Source organism: Typopeltis vanoorti, chromosome 19, assembly GCF_054136105.1.
Source record: "Typopeltis vanoorti isolate ZY-2024b chromosome 19, IOZ_Tvanoo_1.0, whole genome shotgun sequence".
Taxonomy (NCBI): Eukaryota; Metazoa; Arthropoda; class Arachnida; order Uropygi; family Thelyphonidae; genus Typopeltis; species Typopeltis vanoorti.
The window spans coordinates 60,303,057-60,328,899 of record NC_143567.1 but is presented as its reverse complement, the minus strand read 5'-3'; the positions used below and the strand labels follow the sequence as shown (position 1 = coordinate 60,328,899).

At 35.5% G+C, this 25,843-nt stretch overlaps 1 protein-coding gene across 3 annotated transcripts in view; it reads left to right on the top strand.

Moving 5' to 3' along the window:
• LOC150096158 (NADP-dependent malic enzyme-like) overlaps nucleotides 1-25,843 on the top strand; it is a 272,304-nt gene that overhangs the window by 154,300 nt on the left and 92,161 nt on the right. For 2 of the 3 annotated variants that reach the window (XM_090409458.1, XM_090409457.1), the window contains one exon: nucleotides 18,896-19,005. In XM_090409458.1, the coding sequence (XP_090265584.1) occupies nucleotides 18,896-19,005 (110 nt within the window). Of the gene's footprint in view, nucleotides 1-7,839; nucleotides 11,791-18,895; nucleotides 19,006-25,843 lie in introns of those variants that run through there. The other variant, XR_016549967.1, reaches the window with a different exon arrangement.

The window sequence follows — 25,843 nt, the reverse complement described above, 5'->3', positions numbered from 1 at the left end:
ACAGCTTATACTAGAATATAAATTGAATCAAACTTTAATACAGGTAACTCTCGTATAATGCGGATGTTAGGTTCCATAGAAATGGCGCGTTATGTAAATCGCATTATGCAAGACTCAGATCACATAGAAAAAGTAGGGTTAGGTTCTGAAATTTTTTTTTTTTAAAGATTATATAATCAATGACATATCCAACAAAAATATTTTTTATGTAATTCAGGTAATTCATGTAAGTTAAGAAAACATCTATGAAACAAAATACATAGTGTACACTTAGAAAAATATAAATTGTGCCTAAACTACATTGCTTATAATGCATAAAATGCTTTAGGCAAAATAAAATGAAGTGTATATTTTAATCTTATCACTGTCTTCAAAACTAACATTTCATAGATGTTCTTTATTTACGAGTGGCCGGACGTCGTCATCACTTAAAATCTCTTGAACATCATTTGCATAATTCTCATTGCATACTTCCGTTGGTTTAGTTATCAAGAAGTCAGTAATAAGACCTTGCTTACCAATATGCTGCAATTTTTTATTAAGTTCATAATACGGAGCAAACAAATATCCAATTGTCTCGTGAATTTTATGGAGCATTCCATTGAGAGATCATTTTCCATAAAATAACTTTCTTGCCAAGTTCAATTCTTCTGCTAATTTCTTTAAACTGAATTCTTTAATGGGTTTAATGCAATCAGAATCTTTGGCAGAACTTTCCTCATTTTGACGTCATCTATTAATTGTGCCAGTTCCTCCTCATTTAAATCTATTTCCCCATCAATTAATTCACTAATTTAGTTTTCAACCATATCGCAAAAACCTCTAAGTGGCCATTACTATAAAAATAAATTTTTCACATAAAAAAGCATTACATATTGTATGTAACTCACCAAAAAATAAAGTACTCAACTTGAGATTAACACACTTATGATTTTTAATGCACTTTCCTGGCAGAAAACAAAGACAATTTTAAACAATAAGCACTTTATACAGTAAACAATTGACGTACATGTATGCCAATGGGTATTTCTCTTAATATAAATTCGCTACTTATACATGCGGATACAGGCAGACACAAATTTAACGAAGTAAAATTTGATTTTTAAGTCACACGTTGAAAAATATATGAAAAGATAAATGGTTAGTCCAGTTTGTAGACCGTCTTATATCGAAACTGCGTTGTATAAGTACCGTGTTATACAAGGATTGCCTTATATACTTTCCAATATTTCGGCAATGTCACGTTGCCATCTTCATGGGAACTTAAGATAAAGACACATGCATGCAAGTACTACACAACAGCAGATGAGAAATGAAGCGAGGAAGCTACCGTTTTCCTAAAGTCCTGATGGTGCCCCCCTAACTGGCTATATTAGGTATTCTTGGCTATTGGGCTGAAGGTCTCCTGATGTAAGCCTCCCAAATTTGGGGCAGTCTCATGCAACCAAATTTGTTGAGATTTGGCATGTTTCTTAGGGCTGAGGCCGATTCCATGAATAGTCTTTCATATTTAAACTTGCTATGGTGTATTACTGTGACTTTCTTCCACCTTATTCTGTGGTGATATCCATAGCATGGTCTGCAAGCCCAGCTTGGCTGTACTGGTGAAATCAGATGTAGTCCTTGTGTTCTGAGATTCTGATATTTGCTGTCCTGCCTGTTTGGCACCAAAATAGGACAATTTACAGCTGCAGGGACCTGGTATACACCAGGTAGGTCTAGGGGAAGTGGTTGGTCTTTAGTGGAGCAGATAAGAGATGCCAATTTTCTATATGGTCTGTAACAAGAAGTCAAGTCATGTTTTTTTAGGATTTTGTTGATTTTTTCCGAGGTGCCTCGGATGAAGGGAATGGTGATGGATTTAGAGTAATCTTTTTTGTGAAAGGGGGGAGGGGGTTGTGGATTACTGGTTTTAGTGTTTTTTCGATTTTTTTTGTGGAGGTAGCCATTGGCTGAGAAAATGTTAAGGATGTGATTTAGTTCAGTGGTTAGGGCTTTGTCATTTGAACAGATTAGTTTAGCCCTGTTGAATAGTGTCTTAATAACTCCATATTGTTGTGAAGGGGGGGGGGATTGTGTGACTAGTGTGTCTAGGAAGGGGAGGCTATTGTTTTCCTTTTTTTCCAGGGTGAACTTGATTCTGGGGTGTTGGTTGTTTAAGTGTGTTAAGAAGGTGCGGAGTGTATCCGAGCCATGTGGCCAAATAGCAAGCACATCATCGACGTAGCGAAGCCATATGGTAGGTTTTTATGGGGCAGAGTTTAAGGCTTTCTCTTCAAAAGTCTCCATAAAGAAGTTGGCCAATGGTGGGGAAAGTGGTGAACCCATGGCTGTTCCCTCCATCTGTTTGTAGAATTTTTCCTACCAAACGAAATAGCCTGAGTTCATTGTGAACTGAAATGGGGCTAAGATATCAGGAGGAAATTTAGTTTGGATTAGCTCTAAGGTTTCTTTGAGGGAGACATTTGTGAATAAGGAGGAGCTCCTTATTCACAATTATTATTATTATTATTATTATTTGACCTCCATGGATTCAAAGGACTCATTGTGGGAAGTCTGTGCTCTCTCTCTCATGCCAAAAGATCATTGAATCCATGCCTTGAACCCATTCAGTTTCTGCATTTATCACACTTTTAGGTGATGCATTCCACTCACCAATCACACTCTCCATGCAAGGAACCTGCTTCTCACTCTCCTGCTCACATCCTACTTATACAACTTCCACAGATGACCTCTAGTTCTACGATTGCCGCCTCTACCCTATGAAATAACTTCTCCACATTGATCTGGTAATAACTCACCAAAGTATATGTCTCAGTCATATCCCCTCTTCTTTTATTTACAGACTCTGTAAATTGCATTCCCTCAATTTCACCTATCTGATATTCCACAGATCTGACACTAGCTTAGTAAACCTTCTTTGTACATTCTCCAACACATCCTCATTCCCCCTAAAATCCAAGCAACCAGATCTGTGCAGGGTAGTCCATATGTGGCCTGATCAAAGCCTTATACAGGGGAACCATAACCTCTTTGCCTGTGCATGTCAATGTCCTCCTCATTATTGCCCTAATCCATTGGGATGTTCTTACAGTTTTAGCAATGTGACTCCTAAACTTCAAGTCTTTGTCCACCATCCATCACTCCCATATCTCTCATCTCCTCCACCTCCTTCAAAATTTCTCTATTAACCTCCCAACCGGCCATGATGTCTATAGACGTCAAGCTAAATCTGGATACGATTCTGTACCTCCCTGTTGAATAACATGGATAAGAAGTGCAATTTGGTCTCACTCTTTCATCCACCTCGGCCGGTAGGGAGGTTAATTGTATACTCTGCATCCTTTGAATGTGTTTTTATGTTAATATTCTAATCATCAAAGGATGCAGAGTATAATCCAAAGTGCATAACTGTACATTTTTCCTGCATTTGTCTAAATTTTTTTGTTATTGTAATAAATAAAAAAGATGAATATAAATACATTCAAATTTAAAAATTAGATTGATGCAATTATATAAATAAATTTAGACAAATGCAGGAAAAATGTACAGTTATGCACTTTGGATTGAAAAGATTTCGATGGGTTTCACTTCTGGAAATTGATGAGTACAGGGATTTTTTTTGGGGGGGGGGGGGTGCTATAGTTGACAAGGAACTGAAGTTTAGAGGCCATATTACAAAAATTGATAAAACGGCACAGCAACTCACTTGGATGCTTACAAACATTCTGACTGGGTAGAGACAAATAAACCATTAATCTGTTTATAAGACTTTGATACATCTGCATTTGATTTCCCTGCTCAGATTTGGTCATCTAGTTTTCTTGGGAATGTAGATGGATCGATAGCAGTCAGAGGAGGGTAATGAATATGGTTTTAGAGGTCTGGAAATGCTTTATAAAATTGGTTGATAGACAGAAGAGTATCAATCAATTTTATGAAGCATTCCCAATTAAGTCATTTGTGCCTACAACTATCACTAATTTTGATGCCTGCTCTTTCCTTTTGTGCAACACATCAGTTATTTGTTTTTTTTGTCCCACCAGGAAAGCATGTTTTGTGTAGCTTATTAGACATCACACCTCTAATGATCGAGTCCCCATACAATGATATATGACTATCCTTTGACTCCTTCTTCATAATACTAACTTCCTCCTTCTCATTCTCATCAGCCATTTTCCTCTTTAGATGTTTAATATCCAATTCCAGATGTTTCATTTTCACTAGCTCTTGCCTAAACTCTTCTACCATGGTCCCAACTCTTGCTCCCATTTCTAGTCGTTCTAATTTATCAAGACACATTTGACATACGTTAATGCTTTTATTCTTTTTGCTTATCAAAACAGTCCACAAATCCTTCACATTTTTCAGCACATACATATAGCAATTTTCGCAACACATCTGCTGTGAAAAATCCAAGGCAGAACTCAATCTATGTCATACTGACTTTCCATGTGGCTGACATGCATTTCTTTATTATTATTATTATTAAACAAGACCTCATGGAGTCAAAGACTCATCTAGGAGGTCCTTTTATCTCACACACATCTCATCATACCGTGTCTTAAACACATTCAAACTCCTTGCAGACACCACACTCTCAGGCAAGGCATTCCAATCACTCACAACTCTGCATGAAAAAAAACCTGCCTCTCACTCCCCTACTCACACCCTCTTTATACAGTTTCCAGGGACGACCTCTGGTTCTCCCCTGATCTCCCACTATTCTCTGTAGAATTTTCTACCAAATTTGTGAAAGATTAATGACACCATTTTCAGAAGCATTAAGAACAAACAAGTAGCAAAACACAATATAACAACAAAAATTCCAACAACTATCCACACTGAAAAAAATATCCACACTGAGAAAAAAAATGCAGCATGAATTGCAATAAAAAGCTATACAATAATTAGAAAACACTTTTTTTAGTACAGCTCAAATGTACAGATATGTTCACTCACAGCACTAGTGTCTAACTACCAACCTATCAGTATCTCTGGTGTGACAGTGAAGATTTTAAAGAAGTTGGTAAGAACTCACATACAGAAATGGGCAGACAAACAAGCTATAATCTGCAAGAAGCAGCATGAGTTTACTAAAGGAAGGTCATGTTTTAGTAATTTGCTTATATTTTATAACAATGTTATGTCTGAGTTGGATAAAGGGAATGGATATTGTAAAAATAATCATATTAAAAATTCTGAATATTTTTACGTATTAATTTTGCTTGTTAGTTTTTGTTTTCATACACGCAGTGTCTGCACTTGTGATGTGCTCGTTATGAAAATATTATATTAGAAATAACATGTAAAGAAGTAAAAATATTGAAGTACTTACTAATTGATTATTTGTATTATTTATAAGAAAGTTTGTTGTATTTTAAATGTTGAATTTTGTGTTTATGAAAGACTTTCTTCAGCGCTGGTGGATACAGCGAGTCAGCCATATTTTTACAATGCGTAGTTTCTGACGTTGTTGAAGTGCGCATGCTCCCGGAGTGAACTTGATGTTTGATTGACAGCTGACAAGAAAGCGTTGCGTATCCAAGTTACAGTGGTAAACAAGAGAGCGTTCGGAAAGTTTTTTTAGAACACTGGCCGAGGAATATTCAAGTTGGGAGGAACTTGATTTTTTGTGTGCGGCAGTTAAAGGAAATTTTATATTGTATTCCGAAAAGGGAATAGTGGAAATAATATGTTTCAAGAAGGAATAAGTAAAGAAGAAGGAAATCTTGAAACTAAGTTTTTATAAACTGGCCGAAGATATATTCAAGTAGGAAGGAACTTGAGTTTTTTGTGTGCGGCAGTCAAAAGGAAATTTCATGTTGTATTCCGAAAAAGGAATAGTGGAAATAATATGTTTCAAGAAGGAATAAGTATAGAAGAAAAAGGAAATCTTGAAACTAAGTTTTTATAAACTGGCCGAGGAATATTCAAGTTGGGAGGAACTTGATTTTTTGTGTGCGGCAGTTAAAAGGAAATTTCATATTGTATTCCGAAAAAGGAATAGTGGAAATAATATGTTTCAAGAAGGAATAAGTACAGAAGAAAAAGGAAATCTTGAAACTAAGTTTTTATAAACTGGCCGAGGAATATTCATGTTGGAAGGAACTTGATTTTTTGTGTGCGGCAGTCAAAAGGAAATTTTATATTGTATTCCGAAAAAGGAATAGTGGAAATAATATGTTTCAAGAAGGAATAAGTAAAGAAAAGGGAAATCTTGAAACTAAGTTTTTATAAACTGGCCAAGATATATTCAAGTAGGAAGGAACTTGATTTTGTTTTGTGTGAGGCAGTAAAAAGGAATTTTAAAGGGATCCTAAAAAATGAAGTACAGAACCTTGTAACTTCTGGAAAGAGCCTTAACAGGAAGAGAAAAAGACTATGAACATTTTTTTTGATTGTGAAAGAAAAGTGTTTTGTCTTAAGAGTAAGTTTATAATTTTTAAATAAGGCCTTGGATCCATATAATCTGTAATTGTAGTTATGTATTTTTACTAGAAGTGTATATATGTTGTTTTAAGTTTTATTAAATGTGTTTATTTTGTACTTGGTATTGAGTCAATGATTAGTTGGATTCTGAAAGAGTGAGTTAAAGTCATTGCACCAATTGGAGTGAACTCTTTGTGCAAATATAATAACATATAGGGACACTCGGAGTCAAAAATAAAAATAATTGTTAGTAAATGAAATATTATTTATAATACACATTATAAATAACAATGGTGCAGTTTATATAATAAATCAATAAATATTAACAATGGCGCAGTCGACGACAGGATAATTGGTTATGACTAAACTATTTTAGAATCCAAAAGGCAAATCTTGACTCAAAAAAAAAAAAAATGGCTACAGAAAATAGTAATATTAGTAGTAAAGTTCCTTCAGTTAATGATGAAGAATTTTTTAGGTTAATAAATCCAACCTTAGTAATACCGTCTTTCTCAGGTGATAGTAGTGAAAGCATAGAAACATTTTTTAGGTATGCAGAAAAAATTAAAGATTTAGGAAATTGGTCAGATTTTCACTTGTTAATTATACTTCGTAATAAATTGTTGGGAAAAGCCAAAACATTCTTAAATACATCTCCTTTACTAAGAGATACTGACAATTATGCAACCTTTAAAAGTTTGCTAATATCAGAATTTTCAAATGTAAAAGAATTAGGGCCTAACATTTGGAAGATTCAACAGTGTATCCAAGGTAATAAGGAATCTGTTTCTGAATATTATCATAGATTGTGGACCATTGCTCATGGATTTAATATTTCATCTGAAGAGAAATCCTCTTTAGAATGGTTGCTCTTCAATCAATTTAGGCTTGGCCTCAAGGATAATTTAAAAGAAACAGCGTATAAGAAAAAAGTTAGAAATCTTGAACAATGTTTTGAGCTTGTTAAAGAAAAGGAAGAAAGATTAAGAGATATTTTTCATTCCTCAAGCAATAAGCAAGTAAATTCTTTTCAGCATAATCAAACTCATTCTTCTAGCATTGTGGGTACTGATAAAATGAGAGAAGAAAAGCTTCAAAAGGGTAAAGCTGCAAATAAAAAGAAAAAGTCTAAGGAAACTTCTGTGAATTTTATTAAAGATATTCCAGAATCTGATTCCAGGGTAAAATTACATGATTTGGAAAAATATGAGGAACTGAAAACATTTCTGAGTGAAGAAATAGAAAGACAACAGAGACCCATAGTACAAGGACAGGAACTTCTGTTTAAGATGATGTCGGATTTATCAATATCCAAAAATCTTACAGATAATCAATCTTTTTCTTGTAAATCTGATAGCATTAACAGGAATAAAGCATCTCATAGGAGATACATTCCAAAATGTTTTAGATGCAATAAACAGGGTCATTTTGCTAAAGATTGTTATGTTAGAGATAGATCTTGTTTTCAAAATAAGAAATCAGAGAATAAAAGTAAATCTGGAATTAGTTATTATTCCAATATTATACTGGCAAGGACAGAAATGTCAAACTATTCACTAAACATGGGTAAAGCCAAAGACAGCTATAACCATAAAAGAAAGTTTGATGTAGCATTAGCTCCTTATGCTAATGAAAGTAATCCTTTAACAGTATTACAAGGATTTATTGAAGATGTACCTTGTGATATCTTACTTGATACAGGTGCACACATTTCACTCATTTCTTATAGCTTATTTAACAAAATTAAATCTCTAATTCCAAATGATATTTCAGTTTTAAGCAATCCAATTAAGTTAAAAGGAATATTTGAATCTGAAATTTCAGCTTATAGGCAAATCAATGTCTTTATTTCAATTCCTTGCTTTCCATTGAAAGTTTCTCATTCATTAATTGTTCTTCCAGAATCTTCAAATCCAAATGTACAAATAATATTTGGAATTGATTTTCTGAAACGTCATGGGTTTGTGTGTAATTTTATTGATAATACAGTATCATTATGTGGAATAGAATGCTGTTTGGATAGGAATTCAGGTGACAGTGGAAAATTAGAGCAGTCTCCTGAAGTTTTTCTAGATACTAGTGATAGTGATCAAGTATTTAATATTGAAACTCTAAAGAATAAGGATCCTAGTATACAAATTTGGAAAAAGGATAAGATTATCCAAGCTCAAAAGGATGATCCCATACTAAAAACTATTTATGAGGCAGTATTGAAAGAGGAAACTCAACTAGATACATTTTTCAATCTGGATAACTTGTATTTAGATAAAGATGGGTTACTCTTGTCTAGAAAAATGGAAGATGGAAAATTGAAGGTGAAAATATTGGCACCAACTGAAATGATTCCTTGGATTATGTATACTTTCCATGATTCTGACTTAGCAGGACACCAAGGGTTTTCTAGAACTTTGGAAAGAATAAAGGATCGTTACATCTGGAAAGGTATGAAGAGTGATATACTCACGTATGTCAAGTCATGCCATAAGTGCCAAATAAGATCCCCTTTTAGAGGAAAAGCTCCTTTACAACCATTTCCAATTCCAACTAGACCATTTCAAGCTGTTGCTATTGATGTAGTAGGTCCTCTACCAATTACTAAAAAAGGAAATAAGTATATTCTAGTAGTCATAGACATGCTAACTAGATTTCCTGAAGCAGTATCAATGAAAGACCAATCTGCAAAAACTATTGCAAGAAAGTTTTTGAATATGATAGTTTGTAGATATGGAACTCCTCAGACCTTACTTTCAGATCAAGGAGCAAATTTCACATCTGAACTATTATTACAGTTATGTAAATTGCTTAATGTTAAGAAGATTTTTACAACACCTTATCATCCGCAATGTAATGGTATGTGTGAAAGACTAAATAGAAACATAAAGCAAATACTTTCAAAGTTGGCAAACACCAAAATGAATGATTGGGATACACATATCTCTCAAACATTATTTGCATGTAGGTCTGCTTTTCATTCTGCTATCAAGGAAAAACCATCTTTTGCATTATATGGTTTTGATCCAGTTTTTCCTAATGAACTTGTTTCAGTTATTCCAAATACAGGATACAGTGATATAAATGAATATTTAGAATTAGTAATAGATAAGTTTTCCACTACTCATAGACTAGTAGGTGAGATAAGTAAATTAAGTGCTCAGAAAACTAGACAATATATAAATCGCTTTAGAAAATATAAATCTTTTGTACCAGGTGATTTAGTATTGTTAGATGATAAATCTAGTATTAAAAGAGTTGGGAAATTAGGAAAGAAAGCCTTAGGTCCATTTAGAATTTTAGACAATTTTTCTCCTGTGAATTTCAGAATTCAAGATGTCAATAATCCTAGTAAAATTTTAAATGTACATTCTGATAGATTAAAAAGGTACTTTTTGGGAAATAAAAATTTAGTTACTTTAGGTGATAATATGAATAAAATATTGAAGGATGAATGTAGTTTTCCTAATACTAATTGTGAATCTTATTCAAAGTTAAATGATAGGAAAGGGAATAGATCTAATATTCATAATTCAAATATGCAGCGAAAGAAAAAATTAAACTTTGGTAAAGTGAACCAAAATACAAGAAATTTTAGAATTCCCAAGACACACATTTCAGATGATGTACAATGTAGGAAAAATGATAATCAAATTGATTCTAATATTGATGAAAGTATAGCGGAATTTCATAGGTTGATAAACATAGGATTAAATAAGAAAAGGGAAGTTAAAGATACCTCAAATTTAGTTAGTAAGGATAAGAAATCCCAGAAACTTTTAGAATCACAAAAACCTGTAGAAACTGATTCTGATAGTGATGATTCTATAGATTTAGGACATCATTCAAGTAGTTTAAATGAAGTGTTTGAAAGGTATAAAAATGAAATATTTAAGTATACTAATTTGGAAGAAGAAAGTTCAGAATTATCTCTAGTGTCAGATGATTCTGAAACTAGTGATTCAGAAGATATACATAATGATTAGATAATTAGATTAGAACTTAAAATATAACGATCTTGAAATAAATATTAAAATTTTGTTTAGATGTAGGTTAAATATAAAAAAAAATTTTTTTTAAAAAAAATTTTTTTTCACAGAAAAATGAAACTGATGTAAAAATAATCATATTAAAAATTCTGAATATTTTTACGTATTAATTTTGCTTGTTAGTTTTTGTTTTCATACACGCAGTGTCTGCACTTGTGATGTGCTCGTTATGAAAATATTATATTAGAAATAACATGTAAAGAAGTAAAAATATTGAAGTACTTACTAATTGATTATTTGTATTATTTATAAGAAAGTTTGTTGTATTTTAAATGTTGAATTTTGTGTTTATGAAAGACTTTCTTCAGCGCTGGTGGATACAGCGAGTCAGCCATATTTTTACAATGCGTAGTTTCTGACGTTGTTGAAGTGCGCATGCTCCCGGAGTGAACTTGATGTTTGATTGACAGCTGACAAGAAAGCGTTGCGTATCCAAGTTACAGTGGTAAACAAGAGAGCGTTCGGAAAGTTTTTTTAGAACACTGGCCGAGGAATATTCAAGTTGGGAGGAACTTGATTTTTTGTGTGCGGCAGTTAAAGGAAATTTTATATTGTATTCCGAAAAGGGAATAGTGGAAATAATATGTTTCAAGAAGGAATAAGTAAAGAAGAAGGAAATCTTGAAACTAAGTTTTTATAAACTGGCCGAAGATATATTCAAGTAGGAAGGAACTTGAGTTTTTTGTGTGCGGCAGTCAAAAGGAAATTTCATGTTGTATTCCGAAAAAGGAATAGTGGAAATAATATGTTTCAAGAAGGAATAAGTATAGAAGAAAAAGGAAATCTTGAAACTAAGTTTTTATAAACTGGCCGAGGAATATTCAAGTTGGGAGGAACTTGATTTTTTGTGTGCGGCAGTTAAAAGGAAATTTCATATTGTATTCCGAAAAAGGAATAGTGGAAATAATATGTTTCAAGAAGGAATAAGTACAGAAGAAAAAGGAAATCTTGAAACTAAGTTTTTATAAACTGGCCGAGGAATATTCAAGTTGGAAGGAACTTGATTTTTTGTGTGCGGCAGTCAAAAGGAAATTTTATATTGTATTCCGAAAAAGGAATAGTGGAAATAATATGTTTCAAGAAGGAATAAGTAAAGAAAAGGGAAATCTTGAAACTAAGTTTTTATAAACTGGCCAAGATATATTCAAGTAGGAAGGAACTTGATTTTGTTTTGTGTGAGGCAGTAAAAAGGAATTTTAAAGGGATCCTAAAAAATGAAGTACAGAACCTTGTAACTTCTGGAAAGAGCCTTAACAGGAAGAGAAAAAGACTATGAACATTTTTTTTGATTGTGAAAGAAAAGTGTTTTGTCTTAAGAGTAAGTTTATAATTTTTAAATAAGGCCTTGGATCCATATAATCTGTAATTGTAGTTATGTATTTTTACTAGAAGTGTATATATGTTGTTTTAAGTTTTATTAAATGTGTTTATTTTGTACTTGGTATTGAGTCAATGATTAGTTGGATTCTGAAAGAGTGAGTTAAAGTCATTGCACCAATTGGAGTGAACTCTTTGTGCAAATATAATAACATATAGGGACACTCGGAGTCAAAAATAAAAATAATTGTTAGTAAATGAAATATTATTTATAATACACATTATAAATAACAATGGTGCAGTTTATATAATAAATATTAAATATTACTAAAGGAAGGTCATGTTTTAGTAATTTGCTTATATTTTATAACAATGTTATGTCTGAGTTGGATAAAGGGAATGGATATACTATGATGTTGGATTTTACTAAAGCATTTGATAGAATGCTACACAGAAGGCTGTTGTATAAACTGGAGAATATGGGATTGGAATATAAACTCTTGACTTTAATAAGTGGATGACATACAGATATCAAAGAGTGGTATACAGTGGGTGTGAATCTGCAAGATTTAAGGTGACCAGTGGTATACCTCAGAGTTCAGTACTTGAGCCAATTAGGAAGGGCCTAACAGGAGATGTGCAATTGTTTGATGAATATGTGAAGATGGGCAGGGCAATCAGGGATGCTACTGATATCCAACACTTACAAAATATAGATTTTTATTGCAAATTGTGCTGCATTATTTTAGTTTGGATACAAGTGTCCTTCAGTAGTGTTGTTGTTGAAATTTTTTGTTGTTTATATTGTGTTTTGCTACTTGTTTGTTTGTACTGGTTTGCTTCTGAAAATGGCATCCATAAAGAAAGGCATGTGAGCGGCATGGAAGGCTTTGGTATGAGGATCTAGCTACCTTAGATTTTTCACATTGGATGCATTGTGAAAATTGCTATATGTAAGCACCGAAAAATGTGAAAGGTTTGTTGGCTGTTTGTGTAAATGAGAAAAAGGAAAGCATTCACGTACATGAAAAGTGTCTTGATAGATTAGAATGATTAGAAATGGGAACAAGATTTGGTGTACCATAGTAGAAGAGCTTAAACAAGAGTTAGTGAAAATGAAAAGCAAAATGAAACATGTGGAAGAGGATAATAAAATTCTAAAGAAGAGATTTGCTGATGAGAATGAGAAGGAGGAAGTTAGTAGTATGAAGAAAGAATCAAACATGATCGAGTCTCCTTATATCATTGTATGGGAACTCGATCATTAGAAGTGTGATGACTAATAAAATGCACAAAACATGCTTTTCTGGTAGAACAATGAAGCAAATAACTGATGTGCTGCAGAAATGGAAAGACTGAACATCAAAATTAGTGGTAGTCATGGGCACAAATGACTTAGTTGGGGAAAAAAAGAATGTTGACAGAGACTTGAAGAAGTTATTGCAGCAAATAAAGAATAATAGTTATTGGAAGAGTCGTAGGCATGTTGTCCAGATACGACAATAGCGAATTGAGAAGGAGAGCAGAGATAATAAATAGTGAGATGTGTGAGGCAAAGGGGGTAAATTTATGGAGTCATTTTGAAGGAAAGTTGAAATGGTTTAAAGTTGATGGATTGTATTTGAATGGATTTGACGCTGAGCATTTAAAAAGGCTATTGTTTTCTGAGAAGGCAAAGAGTCAAGAGGTTAATGCAGTAAATGATCAGAGTTTATTTGTGAAGTAGCACAACTAAACAGATTGTACAACAGGAGGAAGATGGATACAATATTGAAGATATGGTTGCAGCAGCAGCACAAGGTGATGGAATGCATAAAGGTGAGGATGAGACAGGTAGAAATGGAAATCATAGTCACAATCAAGAAAATGGGAGTGGTCACATTGAAGAGAGAGGTGTGGTATAGCAGCTAGAATAAAGAATGTTGGTACTGGTAGAATGGCCTCAAAGACACAGGGATTGTTAGATTTGTGCCCAAATGTAAGGAGTATTTGAAATAAGAGATCTGAGTTTGTTGCATTGATTGAGTTAGCATGCCCAAAGATAATTGGAATAAGTGAGACTTGGCTTGATAAACATTATGGTGAGTCTGCACCTTTGATTAGAATGGTTTATAAGTGATTTAGTAACTTTTGAAGTGGCCATATGAGCACAAGTGATGCTGAACGTTCTGGACGCCCAGTTGAGGTCACTACTCCAGAAATTATTGAAAAAATCCATGATATGGTGATGGATGAAAGAAGAGTGAAGGTGCGTGAAATTGCTAAGGCTGTGGGCATCTCAAATGACTGCAATATTTTACATTAACATTTATATGTGAGAAAACCATCTGCACGATGGGTGCTGAGTTTGCTTATACTTGATCAAAAGCATCAAATGTGAAATGTTGCAAGGACAGCTGAAGCTGTTTCAACGGAATCCAGAGGAAATCTTGCATCGTTTCGTAACAGTGGACAAAACATGGATTCATCACTACCAGCCTGAGACAAAGGAACAGTCAAAACAATGGGTTGCAAGCGAGGAATCTGCACCAGAGAAAGTGTAAACCGTTCCTTCAGTAGGAAAGGTTCTGTCACCGTCTTCTGGGATGCTTGTGGCATAATCTTCATAGACTTCTTGGAAAAGGGCAAATCAATTACCGGAGTGTATTATGCATCTTTGCTGGATTGTTTAAATAATGAAATAAAGGAAAAACGATTACACTTGGTGAAAAAGAAGATTGTTTTTCACCACAACAACTCACCTGCTCACTTTTCTACAATTGTGACCCCAAAATTGTTTGATTTACGCTACAAAGTCCTTTCATGTACCCCTCCCTACTCTCCAGATTTGGCTCCCTTGGACTACTATCTGTTCCCAAACATGTAAAAATGGCTAGCAGGAAAGAGATTTTCATCAAAAGATGAGGTGATTGCCGAAACAACTGTCTATTTTGCAGAGTTGGACAAATCATACTATATGGATGTGATCAAAAAACTCAAGCATCATTGGACTAAGTGTATAAACCTCAAAGGAGACTATGTTGAAAAAGAAAAAAATGTTAGTCCCAAAAAAATTATGTTTTCTTCATGTTTGCATTATAGGAAGCTCTGTAGTCAGTTAGCATTAGTACGTTGGGTGGATGAGCCGAGCGTAAAGGATATTGACAATGCATGGAAATTCACAAGGCAGTATCTGACTCAAGTAATATATAATTGCATACCAAGGGTTAAACGAGTAAATCGGTTAAGTCAGTTCAATGCAGCAAAATGTAAAGTCTTGAGATTTGGGATCCATCGATGGGAGGATGTGTACTTCATTGGAGGAGCTGTACTGGAGGAGGTAGGGAGACAAGAGATCTGGGGGTGATTATTGATAGAAAACTGAAATTCAGGGAGCATATTGCAAAGATGGTGAGGGTAACTCAGAGGATTATTGCAATACTGAGAAGGATGCTGACCTGCAGAGATAAAAGAGTTATCATTCCATTGTATAAGACCCTGATCAGATCATATTGTTCTCAGATTTGGTCCCCAGGATTTGAAGGGGATAAATTAACTGTGGAAAGGGTACAGAGGTGGATAACAAAGATAGTTTCAGGACTGTACAAATAAGAGTTATGAGGATCGACTGAGGGAATGTGGACTGCAGAGTTTGGTGGATAGAAGGAGAGGTGATATGATCAAGACTTTTAAACTGTTGAGAGGCAGTTACAGGGTAGGCATTGGACAGTTCTTTCACTTGGTGGAAGGTGGGAAGGAGCGATGACAAGAGGCCATCCCTGGAAGTTATGAAAGGTGGCTGTGTGCAAGAGGGTGAGGAGTGGTTTCTTTGCATGGAGGGTGGTTGAACCTTGGAATGCATTGCCTGAGATAGTGGTTGGAGGGGACGGTTAATGGGTTCGAGGAGTGGTATGATAGACTTTGTATTTCCTAAAAAGACCTCCCACGATGAGTCTTTTGACTCCATGAAAGCCTGGATAATAATAATAAACAGAGTAGTAGTGAAATGGATAAACACTGAAATCAAGCAGACTGTGCTGGAAAAGAATAGGCTATGGAAGAAGAAGTATAAGAGAGTTGGTGGTGATTGACTCCATGAAGAGTATAACGTGCAGGCTAGAAAGGTGATGAGCATGGTAAAGAAAGAAAGGAAAATTGATGGATAGTCAAAGGAGAAGAATAACAGTTGCAATGGATATAGTAGAGTTATTGAATGAGCACTTTATTAGCATATATCATACTAGTGTAAATAATGTGGTGCTGTATATTGAAGATCTGCGCGGTTAGCCTAGTGGCTTTGCGCTTCGCAACCATATGCCTGGGGAAGGAGTATCCTAGGTTCGATTCCCGTCAGAGACGTGAGGAGCTGAAGGATCTTCCTCAGCCATAGCCAAGTTAGCCGGTCTTGGGTGCGGGCAGTAGGGTTTTTTCCGCCAGTTTATCTGGTGTTTTTCATCCCGCAAGCAGGCAAACCGGCCCCGTGAACACACAGGGATATAGCCAAGAATACCTTGAGGCATAGGAGTGACCATTCTATCCTCGTATTTTGGTTACGAAATCCAAGCATGCTTGGAAGGTTGTGGGCCTTAAAGGCCTGTTAAAGCCATTGGGATAGATAGATGTATATTGAAGGAAAGCAAGTATTAGGAGAATTGGACGTGAACGTGATCAGAGGTGTATCAGGTGTTGATTGCATTAGATGTAAATAAGGCTGTGGAAATAGATGACATATCAGAATATATTCTTAAGGAATGTGCACCACAGTTGGCTATGCCCTTGACCTGGTTATTTAATGAGTCTTGCAGTGGGTAGGGTTTCTAAGGTGCGGAAGGAAGGCAAAATTGTACCACTCCACAAGCATGGTTTTAGTACAGAAGTTTCCAATAATTGACTGGTATATAACTGTGGTTGTGGTCAAAGTGTTGGAAAGATTGGTTAGGAATAGAATACAGGATTGAATTCATGGACATTACATTCTTTATTATGGTTAGCATGGATTTGTAAAGGATAGGTCCTGTTTTATCAATTTACTTGCATTTTATGATAGGGTCATGAGTGTGTTATATAAGGAAGCATCATATACATTGATATTCTTGGACTTTGCAAAAATGATTGATAGATTACCACATAATAAGTTGGGGTACAAGTTGCAAAGGAGTGAATAGATAGTACTATATATACTTGAATATAACTGGCACTTTTTTCCCCAAAATTAAAAAATCGTGGTGGGAGATATATGTGGGGATTTTCAGAAGTTAAAGTTTTTCAGGAAAAAACTAAATTGATTTATAATTAAATCCTCAGTAATTCATTATAATTTATAATTGTTCATATTATTTATAAAATTAATGCATTTAAATTTTTTATTATCAACATTATTTATGCAATCGACCGCTCACCTTAATCACACGATTTATTTGAATCTTTAGCGACAATGCTGCTGTAATAAAAAAAAAACAAATAGTCATTTAGTCAAATAGCATCATCTTTGCTCTCCTCCAGGGAATTAGACATACCAGTTTTTTAAAAAAACTCTTGGTAATTATTTCTGGCAAAAACATATCCCAAGTAATCAAAATCCAGTTGCACAACAGTTCTAATGATGGTCTCTTAATTTTCCCTGCTGGAATCAGATCTTATCTGCCAGCTGCTATCCACAGCATGTAGAACCTAAATCTCACCTCATTCACCACTTCACACCTGAGCAATCCAAGATCAAGTAGAAGTCAATGCTCTCACTTCCATATTTGATAGATTACCACATGATAAGTTGATGTACAGGCTGCAGAGAATGGGAATAGATAGTACCATATTTACTCAAATATAAATTGCACTTTTATATCCAAAATTAAAGTTAAAAAAAATTATTAAAACTGGTTGCTTCAATCTCTATGCATATGATTTGTGCGATGTTAACAAAAGATTAACAAAGTGCTGCAAAGACTCTACACATTGTAGTCTTTGCAACACTGATAAGAAGCACTCTATCATGTAAGGTTAAGAAGGTGGTTGAACCAGTAGTGCACTCAGGATTTAATCTTGGAGGGGGCCGAGCACTCAAGATTTAATCTTTGGGGGGGGGGTGAGTTCAGTAGACGATTTGAGAATGCATACGACCTATGACTGAGCATCTGCAGTGATTGCCAATACATGATACCCATGATCTCCTCTGGCCCAGCTCGGGCAAACGAAATAGCGCTCAGTCCGCAAGAGTACTACTTCGTTCGCCTTGCTTTCACAGCGGCCAGGATTCCCAAGAGCTATAGGGTATTCCCACCTTATGTGGCCGCTAATTCATAAGCAGTATAGAAATAGAAGACACGGCACAACATAAATAAAAAAGATGAATTTTAATTAGGAAGATATTTTTGGAAATTTCTCTAGTGTTTTTTCCTTTTTCTTTTTTGGGGGCCAGGGCCCCTTGGCCCCCTCCCTGGGTTGCACCACTGTATAAAGTGCTGGTCAGATGACACTTGGACTGTTGCGCTCAAATTTGATTGCCTGGTTTTCACTGTGATGCAGAAACATTGGAGAAGGTCCAGAGATGAGTGACTAAGACAATATCAGGACTTTGAAATGCTGGCTATGGAGAGAGAGAGAGAGAGGTTGAAGAGATGTGAATTGTAGAGTTTAGTGCATAGGAGGAAAAGAGGTGATATAATAGAGACAATTAAGTTAGTGAGAGGATTTTATCGGATTAATCCAGATGAGATTATAAAAAGAGTAGAAGCCGAAAGGGGAAAAACCAGAGGTCATTCCTGGAAGCTATGTAAGAATGTGACGAATAGGAGTGTAAGGAGTAGGTTATTTACATGAAGAATTGTCAGTGAATGGAACATATTACTAGAATGTGTTGTTAATGCAAGGAGTGTTAAAGATTTTAAGAGTTGGTATGATGAATATGTTGTCAGTTGAATGAGCCTCTCACGATGAGTCTGCCAACTCCATGGAGGGTGCAATAATAATAATAAATAAATATCTTATGTATTTTGTTTTTAGTGTGAATACTGCTAAGCCTAAGATGAATTGACTATAATTTTGTGAGCTTTCATTTTTGAATAAACAAAAATCTAATCAATGACATGCTTCAAAAGTATTATTTTGAAAGTATAATTTGTTTCTTTTAGATTTGGAAGATCCTGCCTAATACAATTTGAAGACTTTGGTAATAGTAATGCTTTCCGACTGTTGGAAAAATACAAAGCACATTACTGCACCTTCAATGATGATATTCAAGGTTTTTGAATATTTTACAATAAGTTTTCTAGTAATAGTAGTGACTATTTAATTATTTTATACATATAGCAAATTAAAAAAAACATCAATTGGGGGGGGAGAAAGGCCTAAGTTTAATTCTCATCATGATGGAAGAATCCTTATATGTGCTTTTGCAATTGTAAATAAGTTAGTTGGTCTCATCCAGAGGTAGCAGGGTTTTACTAAAAATTCATATTTTTCATCCTGCATTCAGGATGAAAAACTAATCATCCAATTTGTGTAACAGTGCCATGTGGTATCATGTCATATGCCTTTGCAAAATCCAGCAGTATCATTATATAGCCAATCCCATTTATTCAGCTCAGTGCCACTCTATTGTAAAGTGAGTCAGTTACTACTGCACATGACCTGTCCCTTACAAAGTTATGCTGTCTCCCCAATAGATCATATTCTTATCTACTCATTCTTGAATATTTTCTTTGACCAACTTCTTCAATAGCTTTATAACCACTCCTGAGATACTGATTGGTCTATCATTTACTACCTCTGTCCCCTCGTCTGACTTTTTGTAACAGAACTGTTTTGTTCTTCTTCCACTCTCTTGGGACATTATGAAAGCTAAGGGTTAAGTTAAACAGACTAGCTAAATCCTTAATCTCATAATGCATGGCTGATATCCTATCTAATACCACGGTCATATTTGCATTAAGATTCTGCAGTATCTTAAGTACTTTCATCACCCTCTGTTCCCACACCAGTTTCTGTCATTGCTTTATTTTCATTTGGATGATAGACCCTTCAAAATCATCACTTGATAACTAAATCATTGTCTTGTCACCTTCCTATCTTTATTACTCATTATGGTTATTCTTTCATAGCAAAAGAACTCTTAGGATTTCAGCCCAGCTAATTTCTTCTCATAATCTGATTTTACCTTCTTTACCAAGTTCATCTTTCTTGTCTGTGCCTTCTACTGCTTGTGAACTTGCTGCTCACTTTTTCCTTATTATATATCCTCCCCAATATTTTCTTGTTTTGTGGGTCCTGCTTAATGGTACTACTCATCCAATTCTAGCTCTTCAATTCTAGATTTATCTTCCTGATCTTGGATGTATAGACATCCCTTAACTGTCTCCCATGTATGGCTAACATCTTTCTATTACAGATTCTTATGCCATGCTTCGAGTGTCTCATAAGCTTGTTATAATCACCTGTTGTATAGTTTCAATTATGTGCTTTCTTAACTAAAAATTCCACATGTTTGGAAAGTCAAGACCACACGATCACTTTCCCCTAGTGGGAGGCAATGTAGCTTGGCCATCTTGATTCTTAATAAATTCTTTGATGCCACCAGATTTAGCATTTTCAAAGCCAAACTCCTCTCCATCAGCTGTTTCAAGTAATTATCTCTTAGTAAGTAAATAACATTTCTTTCCATCCATGTGAGCTTTTCTCCTGTCCATGTATTTAAAGTCTTCATAATTTCTCAGCTTGTACTCATCATGCTAATTTACTAATGCATATTGTTATTCACATATTTCCTTGTGCACCCCTCCCCAGCCAATAGCAGGCAACTGTATATGTTGACCAATTTACCTCAATTGATTTCTCCTCTTTTTCGGCTGCAAATCATCTGCTTCTATCATCCTTCCCCCCCACACACACATCTTATGAGGGAAGTTTGGAAAGCATTGATAAACACCTAGACCAAAATGATATTAAAGCAACTGATATAACTACATACTAGTAGCAGAGTTATGAAGGTAACTTATGCTCTTATATTCTCATATGCTCTTTCTTATGGTTATATCAGTTGCTTTAATATCATTTTTTCTTCTGCATATTTATCAAAACTTTCCAGACCTCCCTCGTATATACTCTCACCTCATAGTCTTATCTGTTCCAGCCGTAATTCCAAATAATCACAACAGAGCAAATTCATAAAGAGTGAATTCAAGATTTAGTAATCTTTGGCAAATGTTCTTATAGAAGTGCATTCAGAATTATTTTGTTACTGTAGTTGTAAGAGAATGCAAGTTGAGGATCATAAGGAATAACAAGGTTTCGAATTACATGCTAGACTGTGCACCTGAAGTTCTGGTAAAGGTGTTGGAGAGGATTTGTGACAGCTAGAATCCCAAACTGTACTGATAACAGCAATGTAACAAGTGCATTGGACAAGGGAAATTATTATTATTATTATTATGACAAAGACTCATCTAGGAGATCCTATAATATAATATTATCCATAATAATATCATCCATAATAATAATATTATTATTATTATTATGACAAAGACTCATCTAGGAGGTCCCTTTGTCATACACAGCTCATCATACCTTACCTTAAACACATTCAAATTCTCTGCAGACACCACACTCTCAAACAAGGCATTCCAATCATTCACAACTCTCCATGCAAAATACCTGCTTTTCACTCCTTTGGTCACAACCTCCTTATACAGCTTTCAGGGATGACGCTCCAATCTCCCACCATTTTATGAAAAATCTCTTCAACATTGATCATATAACGACCCCTTACCAACTTGTACATCTCTATCATATCACCCCTCTTCCTCCTATCCACCAATCCAGAGATCAGAAACTACCATAGTCAATCACCTCTGAACCCTTTCAAACATCTCTTTGTCCTTTTGAAAACAGTAGTGCATATGTGGCCTAATCAAGGCCTTATACAATGGAACAAGAATCTTCCCATTTCTGTAAGTCAGTGTCCTCTGCTTCATTCCCAGAATTTGTTGTGTTGTCCTTACAATTTTGACAGTGTGTCCTCTAAATTTTAGATCCTTATCCACCATCACCCCAAGATTTTTTTTCTCTTATTTTTTCCATCTCCAACAATATATCTCCACTAAGTGTAAATTCTACATTCCCATATCTGTTTCCCAAATTTTAAAACCTCACATTTTGCAACATTGAACTGGCATCCCCACTCCTGTATCCATTCACTCAATCTATTCAGGTCTTCTTGTAAGGCAACAACATCTGCAAACTAGTGAATATCCCCATCCAAATCTACCCCAATATCATTAACATATAGGTCAAACAGCAATGGACCTAAAATAGACCCCTGAAGAAGATAAAAGTCACCACTAGTGACTTTTATCTTCCAGGATATTGCACCCCCATACACAGCTTGCTGATACCTATCAGATAGCCAATCTCCAATCTAATACACCAGTCTAATATCCAATCCCATCCACTCTAGTTTGATTATCAACTTATCATCTTCTTCTAATCTGTGGTAATGTATCAAAATTGCAAAATCAAAGTATACTACTGTGTATCCATTTGTGCAAATTCATAAAGAGTGAATGGAACAAGTTTGTTCAATGAAGCCATCATCTTATTGTAATAAGAAAGTAGATTACTAAACATGACTCCCCTTTTTCAAATCTATGCTGTCCATCAAAGATAATACTACTGTTGTCAACCCAATTCTGGATCCTGGTTCTCACCAGCCTCTCCAACACTTTAACCTCAACAATTGACATACAGATAGGCCTATAATTTGATGCTTGAATTCTGTCACCTCCCTTATGAAGTGGCATAATCTTGCCTTCGTTTTACCCCTTTGGAACTTGACCCAGTGCAAGACTCATATTAAACAAATATTTCAAAGCAGATGCCAACTCACTGGCACATTCCTTCAAAATATGTGGTGATATATTATCAAGTCAGAACCTTATTAACATCAAATTTACTCAGTTCCTCATGTACCTCTTCCTCACTAACAGTCAGTCTCTCGTCCTCATCATCCACTCCTCTCAAACTCTCTCTCTATGTGGAGAGTTTGAGAGCAGTGGAAGAAGAGGAGGATGTCACATTCACAAGGATGAAAGACTTTTATGAACTGTTCATTAAATATCTCAACTATATCCTTCATTCATAGCAGTTGTCCATATACCATTTTCTCCAATCAATGCTATCCTACGATAATTGTTCTTATTTTTGCTGACTACATATTATTATTACTATTATTATTATTATTCAGACCTCCATGGAGTCAAAAGACTCATCGTGGGAGGTCCTTCCTGAGAAACACAAAGTCTATCAAGACTCATTGAGGGGGAGGTCTGCCTAAGAAACACAAAGTCTATCATACCACTCCTTAAACTCATTGACCATTCTCGCTCTCACCACTCCATCAGGCAATGCATTCCATGGTTCAACCACCCTTCATGCAAAGAAACCAACCCTCAACCTCTTGCTCACAGTTTCCTTTCATAACTTCCAGGGATGGGGTCTTGTCATCACTCCTTCCTGCTGTTCAACCAAGCGAAAGAACTCCCCAGCGTCAACCCTGTAACCACCTCTCAACACTTTAAAAGTCTCAATGATATCACCTCTCCTTCTTCTATCCACCAAACTCTGCAGTCCACATTCCCTCAGCCGATCCTCATAACTATCATTGTACAGTCCTGAAACCATCTTTGTTATCTGCCTTTGTAACCTTTCCACAGTTAATTTATTCCCTTCAAATCCTGGGGACCAAATCTGAGAACAATAGTCCAAGCGTTGTCTGATCAGAGTCTTATACAACAGAATGATAACTGTTTTATCTCTGCAGGTGAGCGTCCTTCTCATTATTGCAGTAATCCTCTGTGTTACCTTCACTACCTTTGCAATATGTCCCCTGAATTTCAGTTTTCTATCAATCATCAACCCCAGATCTCTTGTCTCCCCCTACTTCCTTCAATTTAACTCCTCCAGCATCCCATCGATGTGTTCCAAACCTCTCAAGACCTTACATTTTTATTATTATTATTATTATTGTTCCGGGAAACTCCAAGGAGTCGACAGACTCATCGAGGGCGGCCCTAACATCATGTCAAGAACACATTTTGTTGCATTAAACTGACACTCCCCCATTCACATTTGCTCATCATCTGCAAACAACTGAATATCCCCTTGCAATCCACTGACAATGTCATTGATATGAAGGATAAACAATATAGCCCTGTGGGACCCCACTTGTACCCCTCTGCTTCCTTGAAACTGCCCCACCATACACAACTCTCTGATACCTATCGGACAGCCAATCCTGAATCCAGTTGACCAATCTGACACTCAGACCCATGAGCTGCAACTTAAATATCAGCATATCATGTGGCACCCTGTCAAATGCCTTCGCTAAGAAAATTGCAGTATATGCCTTTCCCTCATCTAATGTTCTTGTAACTTTATTATAAAAGGCTAGCATATTGCTAAAACAAGAGTGTCCATTCACAAATCCATGTGGACTCTCACAGATAACATTACCCTCATCTGCCCAATGCTGTATACAGTCCTTTACTACTTTCTCCAAGATCTTTCTAACTACTGATGACACACAAACTGGCCTGTAATTAGACACTTCCAGTCTGCTACCGCCCTTATGCAATGGCACTATCTTACCTTCCTTCCATTCCATGGGCACCTTTCCCGCAGCCAGACTTTCATTGAAAACCCAGGTCAAAGACACTGTCAGTTCCCTAGCACATTCTCTCAAAACTTGTGGTGAAATACCATCCAGTCCCACAGCTTTACTGACATCCAGAGTACTCAGTATTTGGAACACAATCTCCTCCTGCCCCTCTAAACCTCGTACCTGCCCTATCCCTCTAGTATTCAAATTGACTCCTCCAGGATGAAATACTCCAATAAAGTTTTCATTGAACAATTCCACTATGTCCTCTGCATCAGTCATTCTATTCCCATTTTTATCCCAAAATATCATTCTTCCACAGTCATTTCTCCTCCTACTGGCCACATATCTAAAAAATTCCCTAGGATTTTCTTTGGATCTTAGGGCCAATCTCCTCTCATATTTCAGTTTCTTCTTCCTTACCATACTAGTCACTCTTCTAGCCTGCGTCTTATATGCTTCATGCATCTTCTCTTCACCTGTCTGCTTATATCTCTTCCATAGCCTCTTTTTCGCATGCAATTCCTGTTTAATATTGTTTGTCATCCATTTTACTCCAAATTGTGTCCTCTTGTTCAGTCATGGTATACAACTTGCCATTGCTGGCAAGTTGTATACCATGGCAATATTCTTTCATAATTTCCCATGCACTAATGATATCCTGGCCTTCCAATTCCTCCCTCCATGAAATTTTACCAAGTTGACCTCTTAGACTATTATAATCACCTGCCTTAATAATTCCACATACGTTCCTGTCTCTTTGATACTCCTGCATGTCTAATCATTTTCCAAGTCAAAACCATATGGTCACTCTCTCCAACTGGTGTTGGAGATGTCATCTCAGTTGTTATCAACTCTTCTGATGCTATAACCAAATCCAAAACTCTTGAACCTCTTGTTCCCTCTATTACATGTTGCCTAAGACATTTGTCCCTGAAAATTTCTAGAAATCCCATTCCCTTATTGCTACATAGAACTCCCTGTGATTTTTTTTTTTTTTGTTTCATTAGCTAACTCCTGCTCTTATACTGAATGTTTGCTACCCTTACCAACCGAGTCACCTTCCTTGCCTGTTCTTTAAATAAATTAAATTAAATATGCCAAGAAATTATATTCTCGATTTAATCCTTTATCCAAGTTATATATATTTTATATATATATATGAGTTGCATGTGGCAACTCATATATAAAGATTAATGACTTCACATCACTTGCCTTAGTATTCCATAATGCAAAGCACATATTCTTATGGACATGTATAATGCTGTGCATTATGGGAAGGATTACTACCCAGACCAGTTTCAACTTTTATTTGAGGTATCATCAATGGGAGCCAGTTCCAAAAGTGATACCAATGTTGACATAATGAAGAAGTCATATTTTCATATACAAGTAACCAAAAGGTGTCACACCCTATTACTAAAATACT